The sequence below is a fragment of the Salmo salar genome, chromosome ssa10 (assembly GCF_905237065.1).
Source record: "Salmo salar chromosome ssa10, Ssal_v3.1, whole genome shotgun sequence".
NCBI lineage: Eukaryota > Metazoa > Chordata > Actinopteri > Salmoniformes > Salmonidae > Salmo > Salmo salar.
Window position 1 is genome coordinate 51,487,991 of NC_059451.1, and position 24,603 is coordinate 51,512,593.

Here is a 24,603-nt window from a genome sequence, read left to right on the forward strand (position 1 = left end):
GGGGAGGCTGGCTGTGAGAGGTGGGGGAGGCTGGCTGTGAGAGGTGGGGAGGCTGGCTGTGAGAGGTGGGGGGAGGCTGGCTGTGAGAGGTGGGGGAGGCTGGCTGTGAGAGGTGGGGGGAGGCTGGCTGTGAGAGGTGGGGGGAGGCTGGCTGTGAGAGGTGGGGGAGGCTGGCTGTGAGAGGTGGGGGGAATGGCTGTGAGAGGTGGGGGGAGAATGGCTGTGAAAGGTGGGGGAGGCTGGCTGTGAGAGGTCGGGGGAGAATGGCTGTGAAAGGTGGGGAGGAGGCTGGTTGTGAGAGGTGGGGGAGGCTGGCTGTGAGAGGCGGGGAGGCTGGCTGTGAGAGGTGGGGGGAGGCTGGCTGTGAGAGGTGGGGAGGCTGGCTGTGAGAGGTGGGGGGAGGCTGGCTGTGAGAGGTGGGGGGAGGCTGGCTGTGAGAGGTGGGGGAGGCTGGCTGTGAGAGGTGGGGGGAGGCTGGCTGTGAGAGGTGGGGGGAGGCTGGCTGTGAGAGGTGGGGGGGAATGGCTGTGAGAGGTGGGGGGGAGAGGTGGGGGGGAATGGCTGTGAGAGGTGGGGGTGCTGGCTGTGAGAGGTGGGGGGAGAATGGCTGTGAGAGGTGGGGGAGGCTGGCTGTGAGAGGCGGGGGAGGCTGGCTGTGAGAGGTGGGGGGGAGAGGTGGGGGGGAATGGCTGTGAGAGGTGGGGGTGCTGGCTGTGAGAGGTGGGGGGAGAATGGCTGTGAGAGGTGGGGGGAGAATGGCTGTGAGAGGCGGGGGGAGGCTGGCTGTGAGAGGCGGGGGGAGACTGGTTGTGAGAGGCGGGGGAGACTGGCTGTGAGAGGCGGGGGAGACTGGCTGTGAGAGGCGGGGGGAGACTGGCTGTGAGAGGCGGGGGGAGACTGGCTGTGAGAGGTGGGGGGAGAATGGCTGTGAGAGGTGGGGGGAGAATGGCTGTGAGAGGTGGGGGAGACTGGCTGTGAGAGGCTGGGGAGGCTGGCTGTGAGAGGCGGGGGGAGGCTGGCTGTGAGAGGCTGGGGAGGCTGGCTGTGAGAGGTGGGGGGAGGCTGGCTGTGAGAGGTGGGGGGAGGCTGGCTGTGAGAGGTGGGGGGAGGCTGGCTGTGAGAGGCGGGGGGAGGCTGGCTGTGAGAGGTGGGGGGAGAATGGCTGTGAGAGGTGGGAGGAGAATGGCTTTGAGAGGCGGGAGGAGGCTGGCTGTGAGAGGTGGAGGGGAGAATGGCTGTGAGAGTTGGGGAGGAGGCTGGCTGTGAGAGGCGGGAGGAGGCTGGCTGTGAGAGGTGGAGGGGATAATGGCTGTGAGAGTTGGGGAGGAGGCTGGCTGTGAGAGGCGGGGGAGGCTGGCTGTGAGAGGTGGGGGGAGGCTGGCTGTGAGAGGTGGAGGGGAGAATGGCTGTGAGAGGCGGGGGGAGGCTGGCTGTGAGAGGTGGAGGGGAGAATGGCTGTGAGAGGTGGGGGTGCTGGCTGTGAGAGGTGGGGGGAGAATGTCTGTGAGAGGTGGGGGGAGAATGGCTGTGAGAGGCGGGGGAGGCTGGCTGTGAGAGGCGGGGGGAGGCTGGCTGTGAGAGGTGGAGGGGAGAATGGCTGTGAGAGGTGGGGGTGCTGGCTGTGAGAGGTGGGGGGGAGAATGTCTGTGAGAGGTGGGGGGAGAATGGCTGTGAGAGGCGGGCGGAGGCTGGCTGTGAGAGGCGGGGGAGGCTGGCTGTGAGAGGCGGGGGAGGCTGGCTGTGAGAGGTGGGGAGGCTGGCTGTGAGAGGTGGGGGGAGGCTGGCTGTGAGAGGTGGGGGGAGAATGGCTGTGAGAGGTGGGGAGGAGGCTGGCTGTGAGAGGCGGGGGAGGCTGGCTGTGAGAGGTGGAGGGGAGAATGGCTGTGAGAGGTGGGGGAGGCTGGCTGTGAGAGGTGGGGAGGAGGCTGGCTGTGAGAGGTGGGGACGAGGCTGGCTGTGAGAGGTGGGGGGAGAATGGCTGTGAAAGGTGGGGAGGAGGCTGGTTGTGAGAGGTGGGGGAGGCTGGCTGTGAGAGGCGGGGGAGGCTGGCTGTGAGAGGTGGGGGAGGCTGGCTGTGAGAGGTGGGGAGGCTGGCTGTGAGAGGTGGGGGGAGGCTGGCTGTGAGAGGTGGGGGGAGGCTGGCTGTGAGAGGTGGGGGGAGGCTGGCTGTGAGAGGTGGGGGAGGCTGGCTGTGAGAGGTGGGGGGAGGCTGGCTGTGAGAGGTGGGGGGAATGGCTGTGAGAGGTGGGGGGAGAGGTGGGGGGGGAATGGCTGTGAGAGGTGGGGGTGCTGGCTGTGAGAGGTGGGGGGGAGAATGGCTGTGAGAGGTGGGGGAGAATGGCTGTGAGAGGCGGGGGGAGGCTGGCTGTGAGAGGCGGGGGGAGACTGGCTGTGAGAGGCGGGGGAGACTGGCTGTGAGAGGCGGGGGGAGACTGGCTGTGAGAGGCGGGGGAGACTGGCTGTGAGAGGCGGGGGGAGACTGGCTGTGAGAGGCGGGGGAGACTGGCTGTGAGAGGTGGGGGGAGAATGGCTGTGAGAGGTGGGGGGAGAATGGCTGTGAGAGGTGGGTGGGAGGCTGGCTGTGAGAGGCTGGGGGAGGCTGGCTGTGAGAGGCGGGGGAGGCTGGCTGTGAGAGGCTGGGGGAGGCTGGCTGTGAGAGGTGGGGGGAGGCTGGCTGTGAGAGGTGGGGGGAGGCTGGCTGTGAGAGGCGGGGGGAGGCTGGCTGTGAGAGGCGGGGGGAGGCTGGCTGTGAGAGGCTGGGGGAGGCTGGCTGTGAGAGGTGGGGGGAGGCTGGCTGTGAGAGGTGGAGGGGAGAATGGCTGTAAGAGGCGGGGGGAGACTGGCTGTGAGAGGTGGAGGGGAGAATGGCTGTGAGAGTTGGGGAGGAGGCTGGCTGTGAGAGGCGGGAGGAGGCTGGCTGTGAGAGGTGGGGGGAGGCTGGCTGTGAGAGGTGGGGGGAGAATGGCTGTGAGAGGTCATTTACTGTAACTAATACTAAGACCAGTCATTAACTGTCGCTAATACTAAGACCTGATGACTCCTTGCTGTCCCCAGTCCACAGTTTCAACTGTTCTGCCTGCGGCTATGGAACCCTGACCTGTTCACCGGACATGCTACCTGTCCCAGACCTGCTGTCCCAGACCTGCTGGAACCCTGACCTGTTCACCGGACATGCTACCTGTCCCAGACCTGCTGTCCCAGACCTGCTGGAACCCTGACCTGTTCACCGGACGTGCTACCTGTCCCAGACCTGCTGTCCCAGACCTGCTGGAACCCTGACCTGTTCACCGGACGTGCGACCTGTCCCAGACCTGCTGTTTTCAACTCTCTAGAGACAGCAGGAGCGATAGAGATACTCTCAAAGATCGGCTATGAAAAGCCAACTGACACTTACTCTTGTGTTACTGACTTGTTGCACCCTCGACAACTACTATTATTTGACCATGCTGGTCATTTATGAACATTTGAACATCTTGGCCATGTTCTGTTATAATCTCCACCCGGCACAGCCAAAAGAGGACTGGCCACCCCTCATAGCCTGGTTCCTCTCTAGGTTTCTTCCTAGGTTTTGGCCTTTCTAGGGAGTTATTCCTAGCCACCGTGCTTCTACACCTGCATTGCTTGGTGTTTGGGGTTTTAGGCTGGGTTTCTGTACAGCACTTTGAGATATCAGCTGATGTAAGAAGGGCTATATAAATAAATTTGATTTGATTTGACCAGTCATTTACTGCATCTAATACTAAGACCAGTCATTAACTGTCGCTAATACTAAGACCAGTCATTTCCTGTCACTAATACTAAGACCAGTCATTTTCTGTAACTAATACTAAGACCAGTCATTTTCTGTCACTAATACTAAGACCAGTCATTTCCTGTCACTAATACTAAGACCAGTCATTTCCTCTCACTAATACTAAGACCAGTCATTTAATGCAGGGAATGAATCTACTAGCTGTACAACACACAGAACACAAGCCTTTACGCTGGCACACACACAGAACACAAGCCTTTACGCTGGCACACACACAGAACACAAGCCTTTACGCTGGCACACACACAGAACACAAGCCTTTACGCTGGCACACACACAGAACACAAGCCTTTACGTTGGCACACACACAGAACACAAGCCTTTACGCTGGCACACACACAGAACACAAGCCTTTACGCTGGCACACACACAGAACACAAGCCTTTACGTTGGCACACACACAGAACACCCCAACAGTTGATGTATTATTTATCTATTTAAATAGAGCTAACGTGCTTCCTGTAGGTAAAGCCTACTACTGAATCTCTGAACAGAGATGTTAGCTCTTAACATCACCAAATGAGCCGTCCCTGCCTCTTCCCTTTGCGCGTGCGTGCGTGCGTGTGTGTGTAACACACCATTTGACTGTAAACACTAGGCTTAGTTAATAGACCTCAATTCTCCTCTGATCTTTTGTAACTGTGTAAGTATCGCTCCCCCGACAGCCCAGGACCCACGCTTCAAATCCAGGGATAAAAGGCTAGCATAACTACACCAGAGGAGGGTTACGCTCAACAATAACCATTTGTGGCCACCACTACCCTCCTAGAGGCAAAGAGGGGCCCACAGAGCAGACAGGGACAGTAGTCTGGCTGGGTGGAGGGGCCCACAGAGCAGACAGGAACAGTAGTCTGGCTGGGTGGAGGGGCCCACAGAGCAGACAGGGACAGTAGTCTGGCTGGGTGGAGGGGCCCACAGAGCAGACAGGGACAGTAGTCTGGCTGGGTGGACGGGCCCACAGAGCAGACAGGGACAGTAGTCTGGCTGGGTGGAGGGGCCCACAGAGCAGACAGGGACAGTAGTCTGGCTGGGTGGAGGGGCTGAAAGGAGCAGACAGGGACAGTAGTCTGGCTGGGTGGGTGGAGGGGCTGAAAGGAGCAGACAGGGACAGTAGTCTGGCTGGGTGGAGGGGCTGAAAGGAGCAGACAGGGACAGTAGTCTGGCTGGGTGGAGGGGCTGAAAGGAGCAGACAGGGACAGTAGTCTGGCTGGGTGGAGGGGCTGAAAGGAGCAGACAGGGACAGTAGTCTGGCTGGGTGGGTGGAGGGGCTGAAAGGAGCAGACAGGGACAGTAGTCTGGCTGGGTGGAGGGGCTGAAAGGAGCAGACAGAGACAGTAGTCTGGCTGGGTGGAGGGGCTGAAAGGAGCAGACAGGGACAGTAGTCTGGCTGGGTGGAAGGGCTGAAAGGAGCAGACAGGGACAGTAGTCTGGCTGGGTGGAGGGGCTGAAAGGAGCAGACAGGGACAGTAGTCTGGCTGGGTGGAGGGGCTGAAAGGAGCAGACAGGGACAGTAGTCTGGCTGGGTGGAGGGGCTGAAAGGAGCAGACAGGGACAGTAGTCTGGCTGGGTGGAGGGGCTGAAAGGAGCAACCTTCATGTCTGGTATTTGAACATCTCCTATTTGGTAAGAGCTCTTTTCTCTGTCAGGTAAACACTAACAGACTTTTGAGTTTTTGAGCTTCAGGTTGTCTAATGGATGGGACGAACTGTCCATACCAATCAGTTTCTAGGCCTGGGAACAAGAAATATGGACTCACTAAGCTACACTTCTTTAGGGGTACATCATGTTGGGGGTACATTAACAGATCTACCACAGTACAGAGAGAGGAGAGGAGAGGAGAGGAGAGGAGAGGAGAGGAGAGGAGAGGAGAGGAGAGGAGAGGAGAGGAGAGGAGAGGAGAGGAGAGGAGAGGGGAAGAGAGGAGGGGAGGAGAGGAGAGAGAGGAGGAGAGAGGAGGGGAGAGGAGAGGAGAGGAGGGGAGAGGAGGGGAGATGTGAGGAGAGGAGAGAGAGGAGGGGAGATGTGAGGAGAGGAGAGAGAGGAGGGGAGAGGAGGGTGCTTACCTCGCATGGTTTCTGAGACAGGTCTCTTCTGGTCTCCCACAGTTCCTTGCATGGCTGTAGGCACTGCAAACAAGCACATAAACAAACAAACAGAGAATGGTAGGGAGCACAGGAAAACAGCAACACAACAACACAACAGACAGACCGACAGACAGGACACGGGAATGGGACAGTTAGTCAGTTAGTCAGTCAGTTAGTCAGTAAACAGACGTGTGCATGACGTAGAGAACACGCCAAGGCTGGTGACACGCCACATACACTCCACACGCTGCCACATCCACAGAGCAGCAGACAGCACTCCACACGCTGCCACATCCACAGAGCAGCAGACAGCACTCCACACGCTGCCACATCCACAGAGCAGCAGACAGCACTCCACACGCTGCCACATCCACAGAGCAGCAGACAGCAGACATGTAGGAAAGCACAGAGGGATCTGAACAGAACAGCACACGTAAACATTCCTACCAACAGCTAGCAGGAGGAACAGTGTGTGTGTGTGTGTGTGTGTGTGTATTCGGGCGTGTGTGTTTAGGTGTGCGTGTAGTGTGTGTGTGCGTGCACATGTGAGAACAGACTGTTATACAGCCAGGTCACCTGTGATACAATTCAGTATTCAACGTCCATCCATGTCTGAGGACGTCGAGAGATGACGTGGAAACCAGCCACTAGGGCCAACCGTGAGCACTGTTACCTTCAAGTAGGTTTCTATTTTGCTAGGGTGTTGTGGATGGGGATTGTGGACGGGCGTAAGCATCTGCCCTCTGATTCTAAAGTTTGATGTTTGCAACAACAAAAAAATTGGACGTTTGAGAAACATGGACGAACGTCTAATTCTGATGTGATACTGTGAGAGCTAGTCGATTGTTCATGTGGCCACCTAGCCGGCGGCATAGTAGGCCTCTGTCCTGCAAGCTCACAAATGTGGACAGCACCCTGTAAACATGTCAGCTGCTGACAGTTATGGTTGGGCAGGCTCCTGTCTGTGTGCAGATGACATTACAGGGTTATAGGTTATAGGTTCTTATCCAGTCCTGCAACACGCCTATAGAGGGCTTGGCTGTGAATCCCTTCAACCAAAGCAACTGAGCTACTGAACTACTGAGCAAATGAATGACTGAGTTACTGAACTACTGAGTTACTGAACTACTGAACTACTGACTTACTGAACTACTGAGTTACTGAGTTACTGAACTACTGAGTTAGTAACTACTGAGTTACTGAACTACTGAGTTACTGAACTACTGAGTTACTGAGAACTGAACTACTGAGTAACTGAACTACTGAGTTACTGAGTAACTGAACTACTGAGTTACTGAGTTACTGAACTGCTGAGTTACTGAACTGCTGAGTTACTGAACTACTGAGTTACTGAACTACTGAGTTACTGAACTACTGAGTTACTGAACTACTGAGTTACTGAGTTACTGAACTACTGAGTTACTGAGTTACTGAACTAATGAGTTACTGAACTACTGAGTTACTGAACTACTAAGTTACTGAACTACTAAGTTACTGAACTACTGAGTTACTGAACTACTGAGTTACTGAGTAACTGAACTACTGAGTTACTGAGTAACTGAACTACTGAGTTACTGAGTTACTGAACTGCTGAGTTACTGAACTACTGAGTTACTGAACTAATGAGTTACTGAACTACTGAGTTACTGAGTTACTGAACTACTGAGTTACTGAGTTACTGAACTACTGAGTTACTGAACTACTGAGTTACTGAACTACTGAACTACTGAGTTAGTGAACTACTGAGTTACTGAACTACTGAGTTACTGAACTACTGAGCTACTGAACGATTTAGTTACTGAGCTGCTGAGCAACTGAGCTACTGAGCAACTGAACTACTGAGTTACTGAACTACTGAGTTACTGAACTACTGAGTTACTGAACTACTGAGTTACTGAGCTACTGAACTACTGAGCAAATGAATGACTGAGTTACTGAGCTACTGAACTACTGAGTTACTGAACTACTAAGCAACTGAGCTACTGAACTACTGAGTTACTGAACTACTGAGCAACTGAGCTACTGAACTACTGAGTTACAGAGTTACTGAATTACTGAGTTACTGAAATACTGAGTTACTGAACTACTGAGTTACTGAACTACTGAGTTACTGAACAACTAAGTTACTGAACTACTGAGTTACTGAGCTACTGAACTACTGAGTTACTGAACTACTGAGCAACTGAGCTACTGAGTTACTGCACTACTGACTTACTGAGTTACTGAACTACTAAGTTACTGAACTACTGAGTTACTGAACTACTGAGTTACTGAACTACTGAGCAACTGAGCTACTGAACTACTGAGCAAATGAATGACTGAGTTACTGAACTACTGAGTTACTGAACTACTAAGCAACTGAGCTACTGAACTACTGAGCTACTGAACTACTAAGCAACTGAGCTACTGAACTACTGAGTTACAGATTTACTAAACTACTGAGTTACTGAACTACTGAGTTACTGAACTACTGATTTACTGAACTACTGAGTTACTGAACTACTGAGTTACTGAACTACTGAACTACTGAGTTACTGAACTACTAACTTACTGAACTACTGAGCTACTGAGCTACTGAACTACTGAACTACTGAGTTACTGAGTTACTGAACTACTGAGTTACTGAACTACTGAGCAACTGAGCTACTGAACTACTGAGTTACTGAACTACTGAGCAACTGAACTACTGAGCAACTGAACTACTGAACTACTGAGTTACTGAACTACTGAGTTACTGAACTACTGAACTACTGAATTACTGAACTACTGAGTTACTGAACTACTGAGTTACTGAACTACTGAGTTACTGAGTTACTGAACTACTGAGTTACTGAGTTACTGAACTACTGAGTTACTGAACTACTGAACTACTGAGTTAGTGAACTACTGAGTTACTGAACTACTGAGTTACTGAACTACTGAGCTACTGAACGATTTAGTTACTGAGCTGCTGAGCAACTGAGCTACTGAGCAACTGAACTACTGAGTTACTGAACTACTGAGTTACTGAACTACTGAGTTACTGAGCTACTGAACTACTGAGCAAATGAATGACTGAGTTACTGAGCTACTGAACTACTGAGTTACTGAACTACTAAGCAACTGAGCTACTGAACTACTGAGTTACTGAACTACTGAGCAACTGAGCTACTGAACTACTGAGTTACAGAGTTACTGAACTACTGAGTTACTGAACTACTGAGTTACTGAACTACTGAGTTACTGAACTACTGAGTTACTGAACAACTAAGTTACTGAACTACTGAGTTACTGAACTACTGAGTTACTGAACTACTGAGCAACTGAGCTACTGAGTTACTGCACTACTGACTTACTGAGTTACTGAACTACTAAGTTACTGAACTACTGAGTTACTGAACTACTGAGTTACTGAACTACTGAGTTACTGAACTACTGAGCAACTGAGCTACTGAACTACTGAGCAAATGAATGACTGAGTTACTGAACTACTGAGTTACTGAACTACTAAGCAACTGAGCTACTGAACTACTGAGTTACTGAACTACTAAGCAACTGAGCTACTGAACTACTGAGTTACAGAGTTACTAAATTACTGAGTTACTGAACTACTGAGTTACTGAACTACTGATTTACTGAACTACTGAGTTACTGAACTACTGAGTTACTGAACTACTGAACTACTGAGTTACTGAACTACTAACTTACTGAACTACTGAGCTACTGAGCTACTGAACTACTGAACTACTGAGTTACTGAACAACTGAGTTATTGAACTACTGAGTTATTGAACTACTGAGTTACTGAACTATACTGTGTTACTGAGTTACTGAACTACTGAGTTACTGAGTTACTGAACTACTGAGTTACTGAGTTACTGAACTACTGAGTTACTGAACTACTGAGTTACTGAACTACTGAGCAACTGAACTATTCACCTACTGAGTTACTGAGTTACTGAACTACTGAGTTACTGAGCAACTGAGCTACTGAACTACTGAGTTACTGAACTACTGAGTTACTGAGTTACTGAACTACTGATCAACTGAGCTACTGAGCAACTGAACAACTGAGTTACTGAACTACTGAGTTACTGAACTACTGAGTTACTGAACTACTGAGCTACTGAACTACTAACCTACTACTGAGCTACATAAATACTGAACTACTGAGCTACTGACCTACTGAGCTACTGAACTACTGAGCTACTGACCTACTAAGCTACTGACCTACTACAGAGCTACTGAACTACTACAGAGTTGCTGAACTACTACAGAGTTACTGAACTACTGAGCTACTGAACTACTACAGAGCTACTGAACTACTACACTACTACAGAGCTACTGAACTACTACATAGTTACTGAACTACTGAACAACTACAGTGTTACTGAACTACTACAGAACTACTGAGCTACTGAACTACTGAGCAACTAACTTACTGAGCTACTGAACTACTGAGCTACTAACCTACTGAACTACAGAGCTACTGAACTACTGAGCTACTGTACTATTACAGAGTTACTGAACTACTGAACTATTACAGAGTTACTGAACTACTACAGAGTTACTGAACTACTACAGAACTACTGAACTACTGAGCTACTGTACTACTCCAGAACTACTGAACAACTACAGAGTTACTGAACTACTTCAGAGTTACTGAACTACCACAAAACTACTGAACTACTGCAGAAGTACTGAACTACTGAACTACTACAGAGTTACTGAACTACTTCAGAGTTACTGAACTACTACAGAACTACTGAACTACTGAGCTACTGTACTACTCCAGAACTACTGAACAACTACAGAGTTACTGAACTACTTCAGTGTTACTGAACTACCACAAAACTACTGAACTACTGCAGAAGTACTGAACTACTGAACTACTACAGAGTTACTGAACTACTTCAGAGTTACTGAACTACTGCAGAGGTACTGAACTACTGCAGAACTACTGAACTACTGCACTACTACAGAGCTACAGAACTACTATAGAACTACTGAACTACTGCAGAGCTACTGAACTACTACAGAGCTACTGAACTACTACTGAGCTACTGAACTACTGAGCTACTGAGCTACTAACCTACTGAGCTACTAAGCTACTGAGCTACTGAACTACTAACCTACTGAACTACTGAGCTACTAACCTACTGAACTACTAACCTACTGAGCTACTAACCTACTGAACTACTGAGCTACTGAGCTACTAACCTACTGAACTACTGAGCTACTAACCTACTGAACTACTAACCTACTGATCTACCGAGCTATTGAACTACTGAGCTACTGAGCTGATGAACTACTGAACAACTACAGAGCTACTGAACCACTGAACTACTACAGAGTTACTGAACTACTGAACTACTGCAGAACTACGGAACTACTGCACTACTACAGAGCTACAGAACTACTATAGAACTACTGCAGAGCTACTGAACTACTGAACTACTGCACTACTACAGAACTACTATAGAACTACTGAACTACTGCAGAGCTACTGAACTACTGCACTACTACAGAGTTACTGAACTACTGCACTACTGAGCTACTGCAGAGGTACTGAACGACTACAGTGTTACTGAACTACTGAACTACTGCACTACTACAGAGCTACAGAACTACTATAGAACTACTGAACTACTGCAGAGCTACTGAACTACTGCACTACTACAGAGTTACTGAACTACTGCACTACTGAGCTACTGCAGAGGTACTGAACTACTACATAGCTACTGAACTACTGCACTACTGAGCTACAGAGCGACTGAACTACTGAGCTACTGTGCTACTGTGCTACTGAGCTACTGAGCGACTGAACTACTGACCTACTACTGAACTGCTGAGTTTCTGAGCTACAACCACATGCAAACTTTATGTCTGAACTCAATAATAACGTGGTAGTACGGTTATTCTGATTGATTTTCTGCATTCATCAGAGTGCCATCAGGTAGCCTGATTTCAGCTGTGTCCATGGAAGCAGGATTATTAGGGGAATCGTTCTTCTTGCAAAGCATGTAAACATTTTTTATGAAACTATCCATAATAATCGCATTATTGTGTGCATGTAACCGTACTCATTGACAAATCCAGCCCAAAACGGGACGTTTCAAATACTTAGTAGTCGCCAAGGTTCCTGAGCATGTCTTTAATGAATTTACCTGCACAAAAGCAGAGGAAATAAAGAGACATGTGTAATATCCATAAAGAGACGGTTCCGTTGGCACAGTCCCGTTTCTCAGAACAAGGACATAAGGAATCCTAGGTTTTTCTCATCGTACAAAGAGAGCTCTGTGCGTGTGTGTGTGTGTGCGTGTGCGAGTCCTATCCATCGAGCTGCCTTGCCCCCCCCCCGTGGCCTGCCCTCGTAGTAGTTGGTCGGTGTGGTTCTTTAAAACAGACGGCAGAATATTGAGCCATCTGTTGTGTATCATCTGACGGATCGCTCAGGCATCTGCCACCATCCATTCCCCTTCTTCCCACTTCTCTTCTCTTCTCCAGGACAGACAGCTCTTACTTGGCTGAACTCTCCACAGCCAGGTCTGCCATACTGAAAGGCATCTGATTCTCAGAAAGGAGGAGGAGAGAAAAGGGAAGAAAGAGCAAGAACAGAGAGAGAGAGAAAGAGAACGATAGAGAGGGGAAGAGAGAGCAAGAACAGAGAGAAGGGAAGAGAGAACAAGAACCGAGAGAGAGCGAAAGAAAGTCAGAGAGTGAAATAGATTTTAGAAAATGGAGAGGGGAAGAGAGAGACCAAGAGGGCAGGTCTGATCTGGTTCTGGTCCCAATAGAAAGCTGTTCTGTACTGGTGTAAGTATCATTATGCTTCATTTGTGTCTTATTTTACATGGTGTACATGGTTACAACAACACAGATGTGACTGGGCAGCTCCGTGATCAAAACTGAGGGATCTGTCCCCCTTAGTGAATTGAGCAGTGCCAAAATACAAAGACACTTGAGTAGTGGAGACTGCTGAGGGGAGGACAGCTCATAGTAATGGCTGGAATGGAGTCAATGGAATGGTATAAACCACATGGAAACCATATGTTTGATATCATTCCATTGACGCCATTCCAGCCATTATTATGAGCTGTCCTCCCCTCAGCAGTCTCCACTGAGCTATATTGGCCCCTTGCATGTGATGTCCTGCAGTGCTTGTTGTCTACAGTTGTCTAACACAAGTAGTGAATTAAAGTCTGGAGTTATTATCAAAACAGTTCCAACAGTGACTGGCAATATTTCCCAATCTGTGATCCAGAGAGATGTAACATTACAGTATCGATTACCACCAGTTGGGGAATGTAGTTATTTTCCCCCTGCTAATCACACTGTTACGGGTCACTGATGAGCGTTAGAACTGAGGGTCAAAGCTCATAGAGCTGTCATAGTGTGTGTCCTTTTCAGTTCATTCCTTGGCATTCTAGATTTAGAATGGATGAAGGAAACATTTCCATCCCAAGCTATATGGTAGAAAAGCTGCTAGGGTATCATAGCCAGCCCGCAGCCTAACCAAATCTTTCAAAAATGCTTAAACTATACACTCTTAAAAGTCAAATCCAAACCACAAAACTCAATCTCAAGTGTGATCGGAACATCCTAAGTAAGTTCTGACGTGTACTATAAACACAGGTCAACCGCAGTGTGTACACCTGCATACATTTACTTATACTTAGATAATATACAATAACTGTTTCCCTATGGAGAATACTGCATGCAGTTCGGGCATAGCACACATCCCACCCAATGTGGATCTAGCATTCGTGTGCCAATCATTCAGCACGCTGAGTTTTAGGGACTACCAGCTGTAGACGTTTGACTGCCAACATTTTTCACAAGATTCTACAAGTAAAATCGGTGCGCACTCGGTACGCTAATTACATTCGGAGGTGCTAAGTACTCTCAGTCTCCAAACGCTATTGGTGTGTCTGAGCCCTTACACTTAGATAATAAACAGCCTGTAGATACCAGAGATATTCTGGCCTTCTGCTCTCTCTCTCTGGTCTCTCCCTGTCTCTGTTCTCTCCCTGTCTCTGGTCTCTCCCTGTCTCTGGTCTCTCCCTGTCTCTGGTCTCTCGCTGTCTCTGGTCTCTCCCTCTCCCTGTCTCTGGTCTCTCCCTGTCTCTGGTCTCTCCCTGTCTCTGGTCTCTCCCTGGTCTCTGGTCTCTCCCTGGTCTCTCCCTGTCTCTGGTCTCTCCCTGTCTCTGGTCTCTCCCTGTCTCTGGTCTCTCCCTGTCTCTGGTCTCTCCCTGGTCTCTCCCTGTCTCTGGTCTCTCCCTGTCTCTGGTCTCTCCCTGTCTCTGGTCTCTCCCTGTCTCTGGTCTCTCCCTGTCTCTGGTCTCTCCCTGTCTCTGGTCTCTCCCTCTCTCCCTGTCTCTGGTCTCTCCCTGTCTCTGGTCTCTCCCTGTCTCTGGTCTCTCCCTGTCTCTGGTCTCTCCCTGTCTCTGGTCTCTCCCTGTCTCTGGTCTCTCCCTGTCTCTGGTCTCTCCCTGTCTCTGGTCTCTCCCTCTCTCTGGTCTCCTCTCTACCAGCCTGAAGCAGTGTGTTTGAAGCGTTCCTCAGGTCCCAGATATGTTCTCTCTCTCTCTGTGTCTCTCTATCTCTGTGTCTCTCTCTCTCTGTGTCTCTCTCTGAGGAACTCACTTTAGACATTTCACTCTAAATAATGCCTGGCTCTCTTTGGCCCTGTCAAACCATACATTCCGACTGCTGACACACCAGAGAGAGCGACAGAGAGACACATGGAGGGAGAGGGAAAGAAAGTTAGAGGACGGCCAGAGTAAATATCAGCATAGAAAACCATTATAGATAACAATAGCTAAAGGTTATTCTCTCTCTCTTCTCTCTCCCTCTTTTTCTCTCTCTCTCTAACACACACTCACACATTTGTTAGTAATTGGATTCTATTCATGCTCACCCGTAAAGTGTGACTTCAAAACAGCCAGGCTGATGGCCCACAGCTATGAACGTCAGTGTGACTTCTGAAGGTTGTAAATAGTGACCGTAAACTCACGCGTCTGAACTACTAAAAGCTATGTGAGGTTCAGCTGGCCTCCACACACATGGCATACTGCCCCACAGGACTAGTCCTACCACACTGGACTAATGGGTGAATTATGGATAGGTTCAGGATTTCCTCATGAATATGTGATGTGACCTGGAAAATCTCTGAGTCCTAATTATGCAATTTACTTTACCATCTCTGAGTCCTAATTATTCAATTTACTTTACAATCTCTGGGTCCTAATTATTCAATTTACTTTACCATCTCTGAGTCCCAATTATTCAATTTACTTTACAATCTCTGGGTCCTAATTATTCAATTTACTTTACCATCTCTGGGTCCTAATTATTCAATTTACTTTACCATCTCTGGGTCCTAATTATTCAATTTACTTTACCATCTCTGGGTCCTAATTATTACATTTACTTTACCATCTCTGGGTCCTAATTATTACATTTACTTTACCATCTCTGGGTCCTAATTATTACATTTACTTTACCATCTCTGGGTCCTAATTATTACATTTACTTTACCATCTCTGGGTCCTAATTATTATTTTTACTTTACCATCTCTGGGTCCTAATTATTACATTTACTTTACCATCTCTGGGTCCTAATTATTACATTTACTTTACCATCTCTGGGTCCTAATTATTACATTTACTTTACCATCTCTGGGTCCTAATTATTACATTTACTTTACCATCTCTGGGTCCTAATTATTACATTTACTTTACCATCTCTGAGTCCTAATTATTCAACAGGCTTTAGCAAGGGCTGAGAGTTTTTCCATGTCAGGTCACGTAGTAACTCCTGGCCCTCAGACATAATATATAAATGCTGTGGTTTCACCTCTTTCTCTGGCTTCTCAGACGGGTTACAATTGGTCATGTTATTGTTAGGGATACATTGCCATGCAGTAGTTACAGGTCTAGACTATTTATTTGACTCTCCGTCTCCCACTCTAATTAATTTGATTTCCTAAGACCCAGAGCTGCTTCATAATAATTCCCTGAAAAGGGTTTTCCATAGAGACTCATAAGGACCTACTCTACTCAACTCTCAGTTCAGTGGAAGTCTCAGTGTTGTGGCTGAAGGTCTGTTGGAGCCAGTCAGGCTCTGGAGTCCGGCCAGTGGACCAACTCTCAGTTCAGTGGAAGTCTCAGTGTTGTGGCTTAAGGTCTGTTGGAGCCAGTCAGGCTCTGGAGTCAGGCCAGTGGACCTAATAGAATGATTAATGCTGAAGGTCTGTTATAGCCAGTCAGGCCAGTGGTCCTAATATAATGGTTAATGCTGAAGGTCTGTTATAGCCAGTCAGGCCAGTGGACCTAATAGAATGATTAATGCTGAAGGTCTGTTATAACCAGTCAGGCCAGTGGTCCTAATATAATGGTTAATGCTGAAGGTCTGTTATAGCCAGTCAGGCCAGTGGACCTAATAGAATGATTAATGCTGAAGGTCTGTTATAACCAGTCAGGCCAGTGGTCCTAATATAATGATTAATGCTGAAGGTCTGTTATAGCCAGTCAGGCCAGTGGTCCTAATAGAATGATTAATGCTGAAGGTCTGTTATAACCAGTCAGGCCAGTGGACCTAATATAATGATTAATGCTGAAGGTCTGTTATAGCCAGTCAGGCCAGTGGTCCTAATATAATGATTCATGCTGAAGGTCTGTTATAGCCAGTCAGGCCAGTGGACCTAATAGAATGATTAATGCTGAAGGTCTGTTATAGCCAGTCAGGCCAGTGGACCTAATATAATGATTAATGCTGAAGGTCTGTTATAGCCAGTCAGGCCAGTGGTCCTAATATAATGATTCATGCTGAAGGTCTGTTATAGCCAGTCAGGCCAGTGGACCTAATAGAATGATTAATGCTGAAGGTCTGTTATAGCCAGTCAGGCCAGTGGACCTAATATAATGATTAATGCTGAAGGTCTGTTATAGCCAGTCAGGCCAGTGGTCCTAATATAATGATTAATGCTGAAGGTCTGTTATAGCCAGTCAGGCCAGTGGACCTAATAGAATGATTAATGCTGAAGGTCTGTTATAGCCAGTCAGGCCAGTGGTCCTAATATAATGATTCATGCTGAAGGTCTGTTATAGCCAGTCAGGCCAGTGGTCCTAATATAATGATTCATGCTGAAGGTCTGTTATAGCCAGTCAGGCCAGTGGTCCTAATATAATGATTCATGCTGAAGGTCTGTTATAACCAGTCAGGCCAGTGGACCTAATATAATGATTAATGCTGAAGGTCTGTTATAGCCAGTCAGGCCAGTGGACCTAATAGAATGATTAATGCTGAAGGTCTGTTATAACCAGTCAGGCCAGTGGACCTAATATAATGATTAATGCTGAAGGTCTGTTATAGCCAGTCAGGCCAGTGGACCTAATAGAATGATTAATGCTGAAGGTCTGTTATAACCAGTCAGGCCAGTGGACCTAATATAATGATTAATGCTGAAGGTCTGTTATAGCCAGTCAGGCCAGTGGACCTAATAGAATGATTAATGCTGAAGGTCTGTTATAGCCAGTCAGGCCAGTGGACCTAATAGAATGATTAATGCTAAAGATCTGTTACAGCCAGTCAGGCCAGTGGTCCTAATAGAATGGTTAATTCAGGCTACTTGTAAGAACTTTCTTCCTTCCTGTTTTGCCTCTTGTCTTCCAGGCTTTCCTCCGTTGGGCTGGCTGGCCCACTGCTGGGCCCTGGGCAGAGCCCTCCAGCTCATTGAAACTGAGGGTGTACGATATTAATGCAAAATTAGTGCAAAATTAGTATTAATGCAAAATTAGTATTGCATTTGGCCATCAGTGCATCCTCAACATATGATAATGCCAATGAGGGCCAGTGGCCAGTGGTACCAGACGCCTGGGCTGGGGCTAAGGCTAGGGGTAACTCAGGGCGACTGGGCTGGGGCTAAAGCTAGGGGTAACTCAGGGCGACTGGGCTGGGGCCAAGGCTAGGGGTAACTCAGGGCGACTGGGCTGGGGCTAAAGCTAGGGGTAACTCAGGGCGACTGGGCTGGGGCCAAGGCTAGGGGTAACTCAGGACGACTGGGCTGGGGCCAAGGCTGGGGGTAACTCAAGTCGACAGGGCATCTCAGGGCGACAGGGCTGGGGGTATCTCAGGGCGACAGGGCTGGGGGTAACTCAGGGCGACAGGGCTGGGGGTAAGGCTGGGGGTAACTCAGGGCGATAGGGCTGAGGGTAACTCAGGCGATAGGGCTGATGGTAACTCAGGGCGATAGGGCTGGGGGTAACTCAGGGCGACAGGGCTGGGGGTAACTCAGGGCGACAGGGCTGGGGGTAACTCAGGGCGACAGGGCTGGGGGTAACTCAGGGCGACAGGGCTGGGGGTAACTCAGGGCGACAGGGCTGGGGGTAACTCAGGGCGACAGGGCTGGGGGTAACTCAGGGCGACAGGGCTGGGGGTAACTCAGGGCGACAGGGCTGGGGGTAAGGCTGGGGGTAACTCAGGGCGACAGGGCCGGGGGTAAGGCTGGGGGTAACTCAGGGCGACAGGGCCGGGGGTAAGGCTAGGGGTAACTCAGGGCGACAGGGCCGGGGGTAAGGCTAGGGGTAACACAGGGCGACTGGGCTGGGGGTAAGGCTGGGGGTAACTCAGAGCGATAGGGCTGGGGGTAAGGCTGTGGGTAACTCAGGGCGACAGGGCTGGGGGTAACTCAGGGCGATAGGGCTGGGGGTAACTCAGGGCGACAGGGCTGGGGGTAACTCAGGGCGACAGGGCCGGGGGTAAGGCTAGGGGTAACTCAGGGCGACAGGGCCGGGGGTAAGGCTAGGGGTAACTCAGGGCGACTGGGCTGGGGGTAAGGCTGGGGGTAACACAGGGCGACTGGGCTGGGGGTAAGGCTGGGGGTAACTCAGAGCGATAGGGCTGGGGGTAAGGCTGTGGGTAACTCAGGGCGACAGGGCTGGGGGTAACTCAGGGCGACAGGGCTGGGGGTAAGGCTGGGGGTAACTCAGGGCGTCAGGGCTGGGGGTAACTCAGGGCGACAGGGCTGGGGGTAAGGCTGGGGGTAACTCAGGGCGTCAGGGCTGGGGGTAACTCAGGGCGACAGGGCTGGGGGTAACCTCTGGATCATCACAGTGACGTGTTCCTGGGGGAACGTTGCCATACCAAGGGGAGTGTCTGTCTGTCCAGACGACAGACACTCTATACTCCTGTGGCCCTGGATGTAATGCTGCACACACAGACACAAACCGTAGTGCTGTAACCAGAGCCGCAGGTCACTGTGACTGATGGGTTAGAAATATGGCCGGGCTTCGCCAAGGGAACTCCCAGAGGCCTCGTCACTGTGCCGCACGGCACTCCACGCTCACATCTGAGAATCCACCGCCAAGGCCCAGCGCTTTGATCCCTTCCCTGCTTTACTCTCTCTCTCCCTCCCTCTCTCGCTCTCTCCATCCTTCCCTCCCTCCACCGGCCCAGGCCCAGCCACACTAACCCCACTACCCGCCGCTCATAACACTCCTCAGAGACACAGGAATCCCAGTACTGTGCCAGCCTATAAATGACAGTAAAGGATACAATAGGATGCCCTCACCTCAACACTAGAAGGCCAAGCCAGGTGTGATTCCCATTCAGATGGATAGAGGGGGGAGACAAGAAACACAAGACGTCTTTAGAATGGAAACCTAAGGCTGTAGATCATTCTCTGGGGTGGATTATGATGATGTGGCATGGGATTTGAGTAGGGAGCGGTATGCCGTGGAGACAGGTGGCAGATCTGAATTATGGCTTGGGCCAAGGGTAGTGCACTATGTAGGGCAGGGTTCCTCAATAGGTAGCCCAAAAAACGTTGTTGGACATAAAATACTTTAAAATCACCAGGAAATCATCTCAAAGTGATTTTAATTCAGGAAATCTGTTCCCAAGTATTCCCACGCATGAATAGAGAGACATATGTAATTGTCACGTCCTGACCAGTAAAAGGGGTTATTTGTCATTATAGTTGGTCAGGGCGTGGCAGGGGGGTGTTTGTTTTGTGTGTTTGGGTATTTTGGGTTTAGGTTCTAGTCTTCCTATTTCTATGTTTAAATCTAACTTTTCTATTTCTATGTGAGTTTTGGCAATGTCCTCCAATTACATTTACATTTACATTTAAGTAATTTAGCAGAGGCTCTTATCCAGAGCGGAGGAACTAGTACTGTTGTAGTTTTTCTCTGTGGGCTGAACTGTCTGGAGGAACTAGTACTGTCTGGAGGAACTAGTACTGTTGTAGTTTCTCTCTGTGGGCTGCACTCTTACTCAAGTAATTTCTGAAAGAAGATACTTTCTTTTTACTCCGTTACATTTCACCAAATCACTTCAGTTACATAGATTTATATTATTACATATTATGTTGCAGAGCTCGACAAAGGGCTGCCCGCTGTGAGGTTTTGGAAACCCTTCAGGCCAGTCAATCATCCCCGTCAGTGGCCCGCTTGGGCAAAGTGGGGAAAAAACATAGCAATAACTCTATTTTCAAAATAGGTTATATAATTGATGAAAAGAACAGAGGACTTCCTGAAGCTGTTACTTCGTTATGTTGATTATTTCTCACATACACATCCGTAGCCTGAGCGGAATAGACAATCATCTGTCGGGCAGCAGGAGCGTGCAACTCTGAACTGGTGGTCCGTGGAGCAGCTCACAAAAGAACGACAGCGGTAGGGTATGTAGGAAAGATATTTAAATTAGAGGCAGCTGGTTGTTGTTGTCTCTAATTGGAGGCCATATTTAGTTGTGTTTGTTTTCACTTCTGTTTGTGGGTGGTTGTTTCTAGTATAGTCTGTGCACCTTACTGGACTGTTTTTGTCGTTTGTTTATTTTGATTACCTAAGTGTTTTCTTTAATAAAATAAGAAGATGAACACTTTACCCGTTGCGTTTTGGTCCCCCTTCAACGACGCTTATGTCAGTAATCATATCCCAATGTAACCAAGGTTTGAAATTATTCTGTTTTTCTCAAATACTATTTACTGTATCTGTTTGGGATTCTTGCGGTCAATTTGCAGTGTATAAATTATTAATAACTATGTTTCGGCCCCTCGACCATCCGCTAAAGGAAAAATCGTCCCACGGCTGAATGTAATTGGTCCCCTGATATATGGAATACTACAGGGGTGGGAAGTAACACGTTACAGTTCTTAAGTACATTTTGGTGGAACTAGTACTCTTCTAGTTACTCTCTGTGGGCTGTACCATCTGGAGGAACTAGTACTGTCTGGAGGAACTAGTACTGCCTGGAGGAACTAGGACTGTCTGGAGGAACTAGTACTGTTCTAGTTACTCTGTGGGCTGTACCATCTGGAGGAACTAGTACTGTCTGGAGGAACTAGTACTGTTCTAGTTACTCTGTGGGCTGTACTGTGTGGAGGAACTAGTACTGTTATAGTTACTCTCTGTGGGCTGAACTGTCTGGAGGAACTAGTACTGTCTGGAGGAACTAGTACTGTCTGGAGGAACTAGTACTGTTGTAGTTTCTCTCTGTGGCCTGAACTGTCTGGAGGAACTAGTACTGTCTGGAGGAACTAGTACTGTTGTAGTTTCTCTCTGTGGGCTGTACTGTCTGGAGGAACTAGTACTGTCTGGAGGAACTAGTACTGTCTGGAGGAACTAGTACTCTTCTAGTTACTCTCTGTGGGCTATACTGTCTGGAGGAACTAGGACTGTCTGGAGGAACTAGGACTGTTATAGTTACTCTCTGTGGACTGTACTGTCTGGAGGAACGAGGACTGCCTGGAGGAACTAGTACTGTCTGGAGGAACTAGTACTGTTCTAGTTACTCTGTGGGCTGTACTGTCTGGAGGAACTAGTACTGTTCTAGTTACTCTCTGTGGGCTGAACTGTCTGGAGGAACTAGTACTGTTATAGTTACTCTCTGTGGGCTGAACTGTCTGGAGGAACTAGTACTGTCTGGAGGAACTAGTACTGTCTGGAGGAACTAGTACTGTCTGGAGGAACTAGTACTGTTGTAGTTTTTCTCTGTGGGCTGAACTGTCTGGAGGAACTAGTACTGTCTGGAGGAACTAGTACTGTTGTAGTTTCTCTCTGTGGGCTGCACTCTTACTCAAGTAATTTCTGAAAGAAGATACTTTCTTTTTACTCCGTTACATTTCATCAAATCACTTCAGTTACATAGATTTATATTATTACATATTATGTTGCAGAGCTCGACAAAGGGCTGCCCGCTGTGAGGTTTTGGAAACCCTCCAGGCCAGTCAATCATCCCCGTCAGTGGCCCGCTTGGGCAAAGTGGGAAAAAAACATAGCAATAACTCTATTTTCAAAATAGGTTATATAATTGATGAAAAGAACAGAGGACTTCCTGAAGCTGTTACTTCGTTATGTTGATTATTTCTCACATACACATCCATAGCCTGAGCGGAATAGACAATCATCTGTCGGGCAGCAGGAGCGTGCAACTCTGAACTGGTGGTCCGTGGAGCAGCTCACAAAAGAACGACAGCGGTAGGGTATGTAGGAAAGATATTTAAACTTATGATAACTACCAGTAAAATGCTATGGCAAAAATGGGTACGAAAACCAGGTATGTAAAACATTTGGTCTGAAGTCTTGGTTAAATTCAGTCATCATGTGCTGTTTGAATGACATTTTCGAATGCTTTCTCCAAAAAACGCCTAAATTAAATGTTGACTGCAAAGTAGACCTACAGTGGCTTGCGAAAGTATTCACCCACCTTGGCATTTTTCCTATTTTGTTGCCTTACAACCTGAAATTAAAATGGATTTTTTGGGGGTTTGTATCATTTGATTTACACAACATGGAAACCCAAATTGGTCTACACGGACAAGTTCTGGCCTGGTTTAAATCTTATCTGTCGGAAAGATATCAGTTTGTCTCTGTGGATGGTTTGTCCTCTGACAAATCAACTGTAAATGTCGGTGTTCCTCAAGGCTCCGTTTTAGGACCACTATTGTTTTCACTATATATTTTACCTCTTGGTGATGTCATTCAGAAACATAATGTTAACTTTCACTGCTATGCGGATGACACACAGCTGTACATTTCGATGAAACATGGTGAAGCCCCAAAATTGCCCTCCCTGGAAGCCTGTGTTTCAGACACAAGGAAGTGGATGGCGGCAAATGTTCTACTTTCTACTTTCTAAAAATCTGAAACTTTCTGTCCAATAATGATGCAGAAAAATGTATCCATGCTTTTGTTACTTCTAGGTTAGACTACTGCAATGCTCTACTTTCCGGCTAAAGCACTAAATACATGTCAGTTAGTGCTAAACACGGCTGCTAGAATCTTGACTAGAACCAAAAAAGTAGATCATAATACTCCAGTGCTAGCCTCTCTACACTGGCTTCCTGTTAAGGCAAGGGCTGATTTCAAGGTTTTACTGCTAACCTACAAAGCATTACATGGGCTTGCTCCTACCTATCTTTCCGATTTGGTCCTGCCGTACATACGTACATGTACACTACGGTCACAAGACACAGGCCTCCTTATTGTCCCTAGAATTTCTAACCAAACAGCTGGAGGCAGGGCTTTCTCCTATAGAGCTCAATTTTTATGGAATGGTCTGCCTATCCATGTGAGAGACGCAGACTCGGTCTCAACCTTTAAGTCTTTATTGAAGACTCATCTCTTCAGTAGGTCCTATGATTGAGTGTAGTCTGGCCCAGGAGTGTGAAGGTGAACGGAAAGGCACTGGAGCAACGAACCGCCCTTGCTGTCTCTGCCTGGCCGGTTCCCCTCTCTCCACTGGGATTCTCTGCCTCTAACCCTATTACAGGGCCTGAGTCACTGGCTTACTGGTGCTCTTCCATGCCGTCCCTAGGAGGGGTGCGTCACTTGAGTGGGTTGAGTCACTGACGTGATCTTCCTGTCCGGGTTGGCGCCCCCCCTTGGGTTGTGCCGTGGCGGAGATCTTCGTGGGCTATACTCGGCCTTGTCTCAGGATGGTAAGTTGGTGGTTGAAGATATCCCTCTAGTGGTGTGGGGGCTGTGCTTTGGCAAAGTGGGTGGGGTTATATCCTGCCTGTTTGGCCCTGTCCGGGGCTATCGTCGGACGGAGCCACAGTGTCTCCTGACCCCTCCTGTCTCAGCCTCCAGTATTTATGCTGCAGTAGTTTACAGTGAGGGAAAAAAGTATTTGATCCCCTGCTGATTTTGTACGTTTGCCCACTGACAAAGAAATGATCAGTCTATAATTTTAATGGTAGGTTTATTTGAACAGTGAGAGACAGAATAACAACAACAAAAAATCCAGAAAAACGCATGTCAAAAATGTTATAAATTGATTTTCATTTTAATGAGGGAAATAAGTATTTGACCCCCTCTCAATCAGAAAGATTTCTGGCTCCCAGGTGTCTTTTATACAGGTAATGAGCTGAGATTAGGAGCACACTCTTAAAGGGAGTGCTCCTAATCTCAGTTTGTTACCTGTATAAAAGACACCTGTCCACAGAAGCAATCAATCAATCAGATTCCAAACTCTCCACCATGGCCAAGACCAAAGAGCTCTCCAAGGATGTCAGGGACAAGATTGTAGACCTACACAAGGCTGGAATGGGCTACAAGACCATCGCCAAGCAGCTTGGTGAGAAGGTGACAACAGTTGGTGCGATTATTCGCAAATGGAAGAAACACAAAAGAACTGTCAATTTCCCTCGGCCTGGGGCTCCATGCAAGATCTCACCTTGTGGAGTTGCAATGATCATGAGAACGGTGAGGAATCAGCCCAGAA

The 24,603-nt window shown here is 48.5% G+C and overlaps 1 protein-coding gene across 1 annotated transcript in view; it reads right to left on the reverse strand.

Moving 5' to 3' along the window:
* The window catches only part of anos1b (anosmin 1b), a 150,361-nt gene that overhangs the window by 45,102 nt on the left and 80,656 nt on the right, over positions 1–24,603 (reverse strand). The window contains exon 3 of the mRNA XM_045687921.1: positions 5,875–5,937. Within this exon, the coding sequence (XP_045543877.1) occupies positions 5,875–5,937 (63 nt within the window). The remainder of the gene's footprint in view (positions 1–5,874; positions 5,938–24,603) is intronic.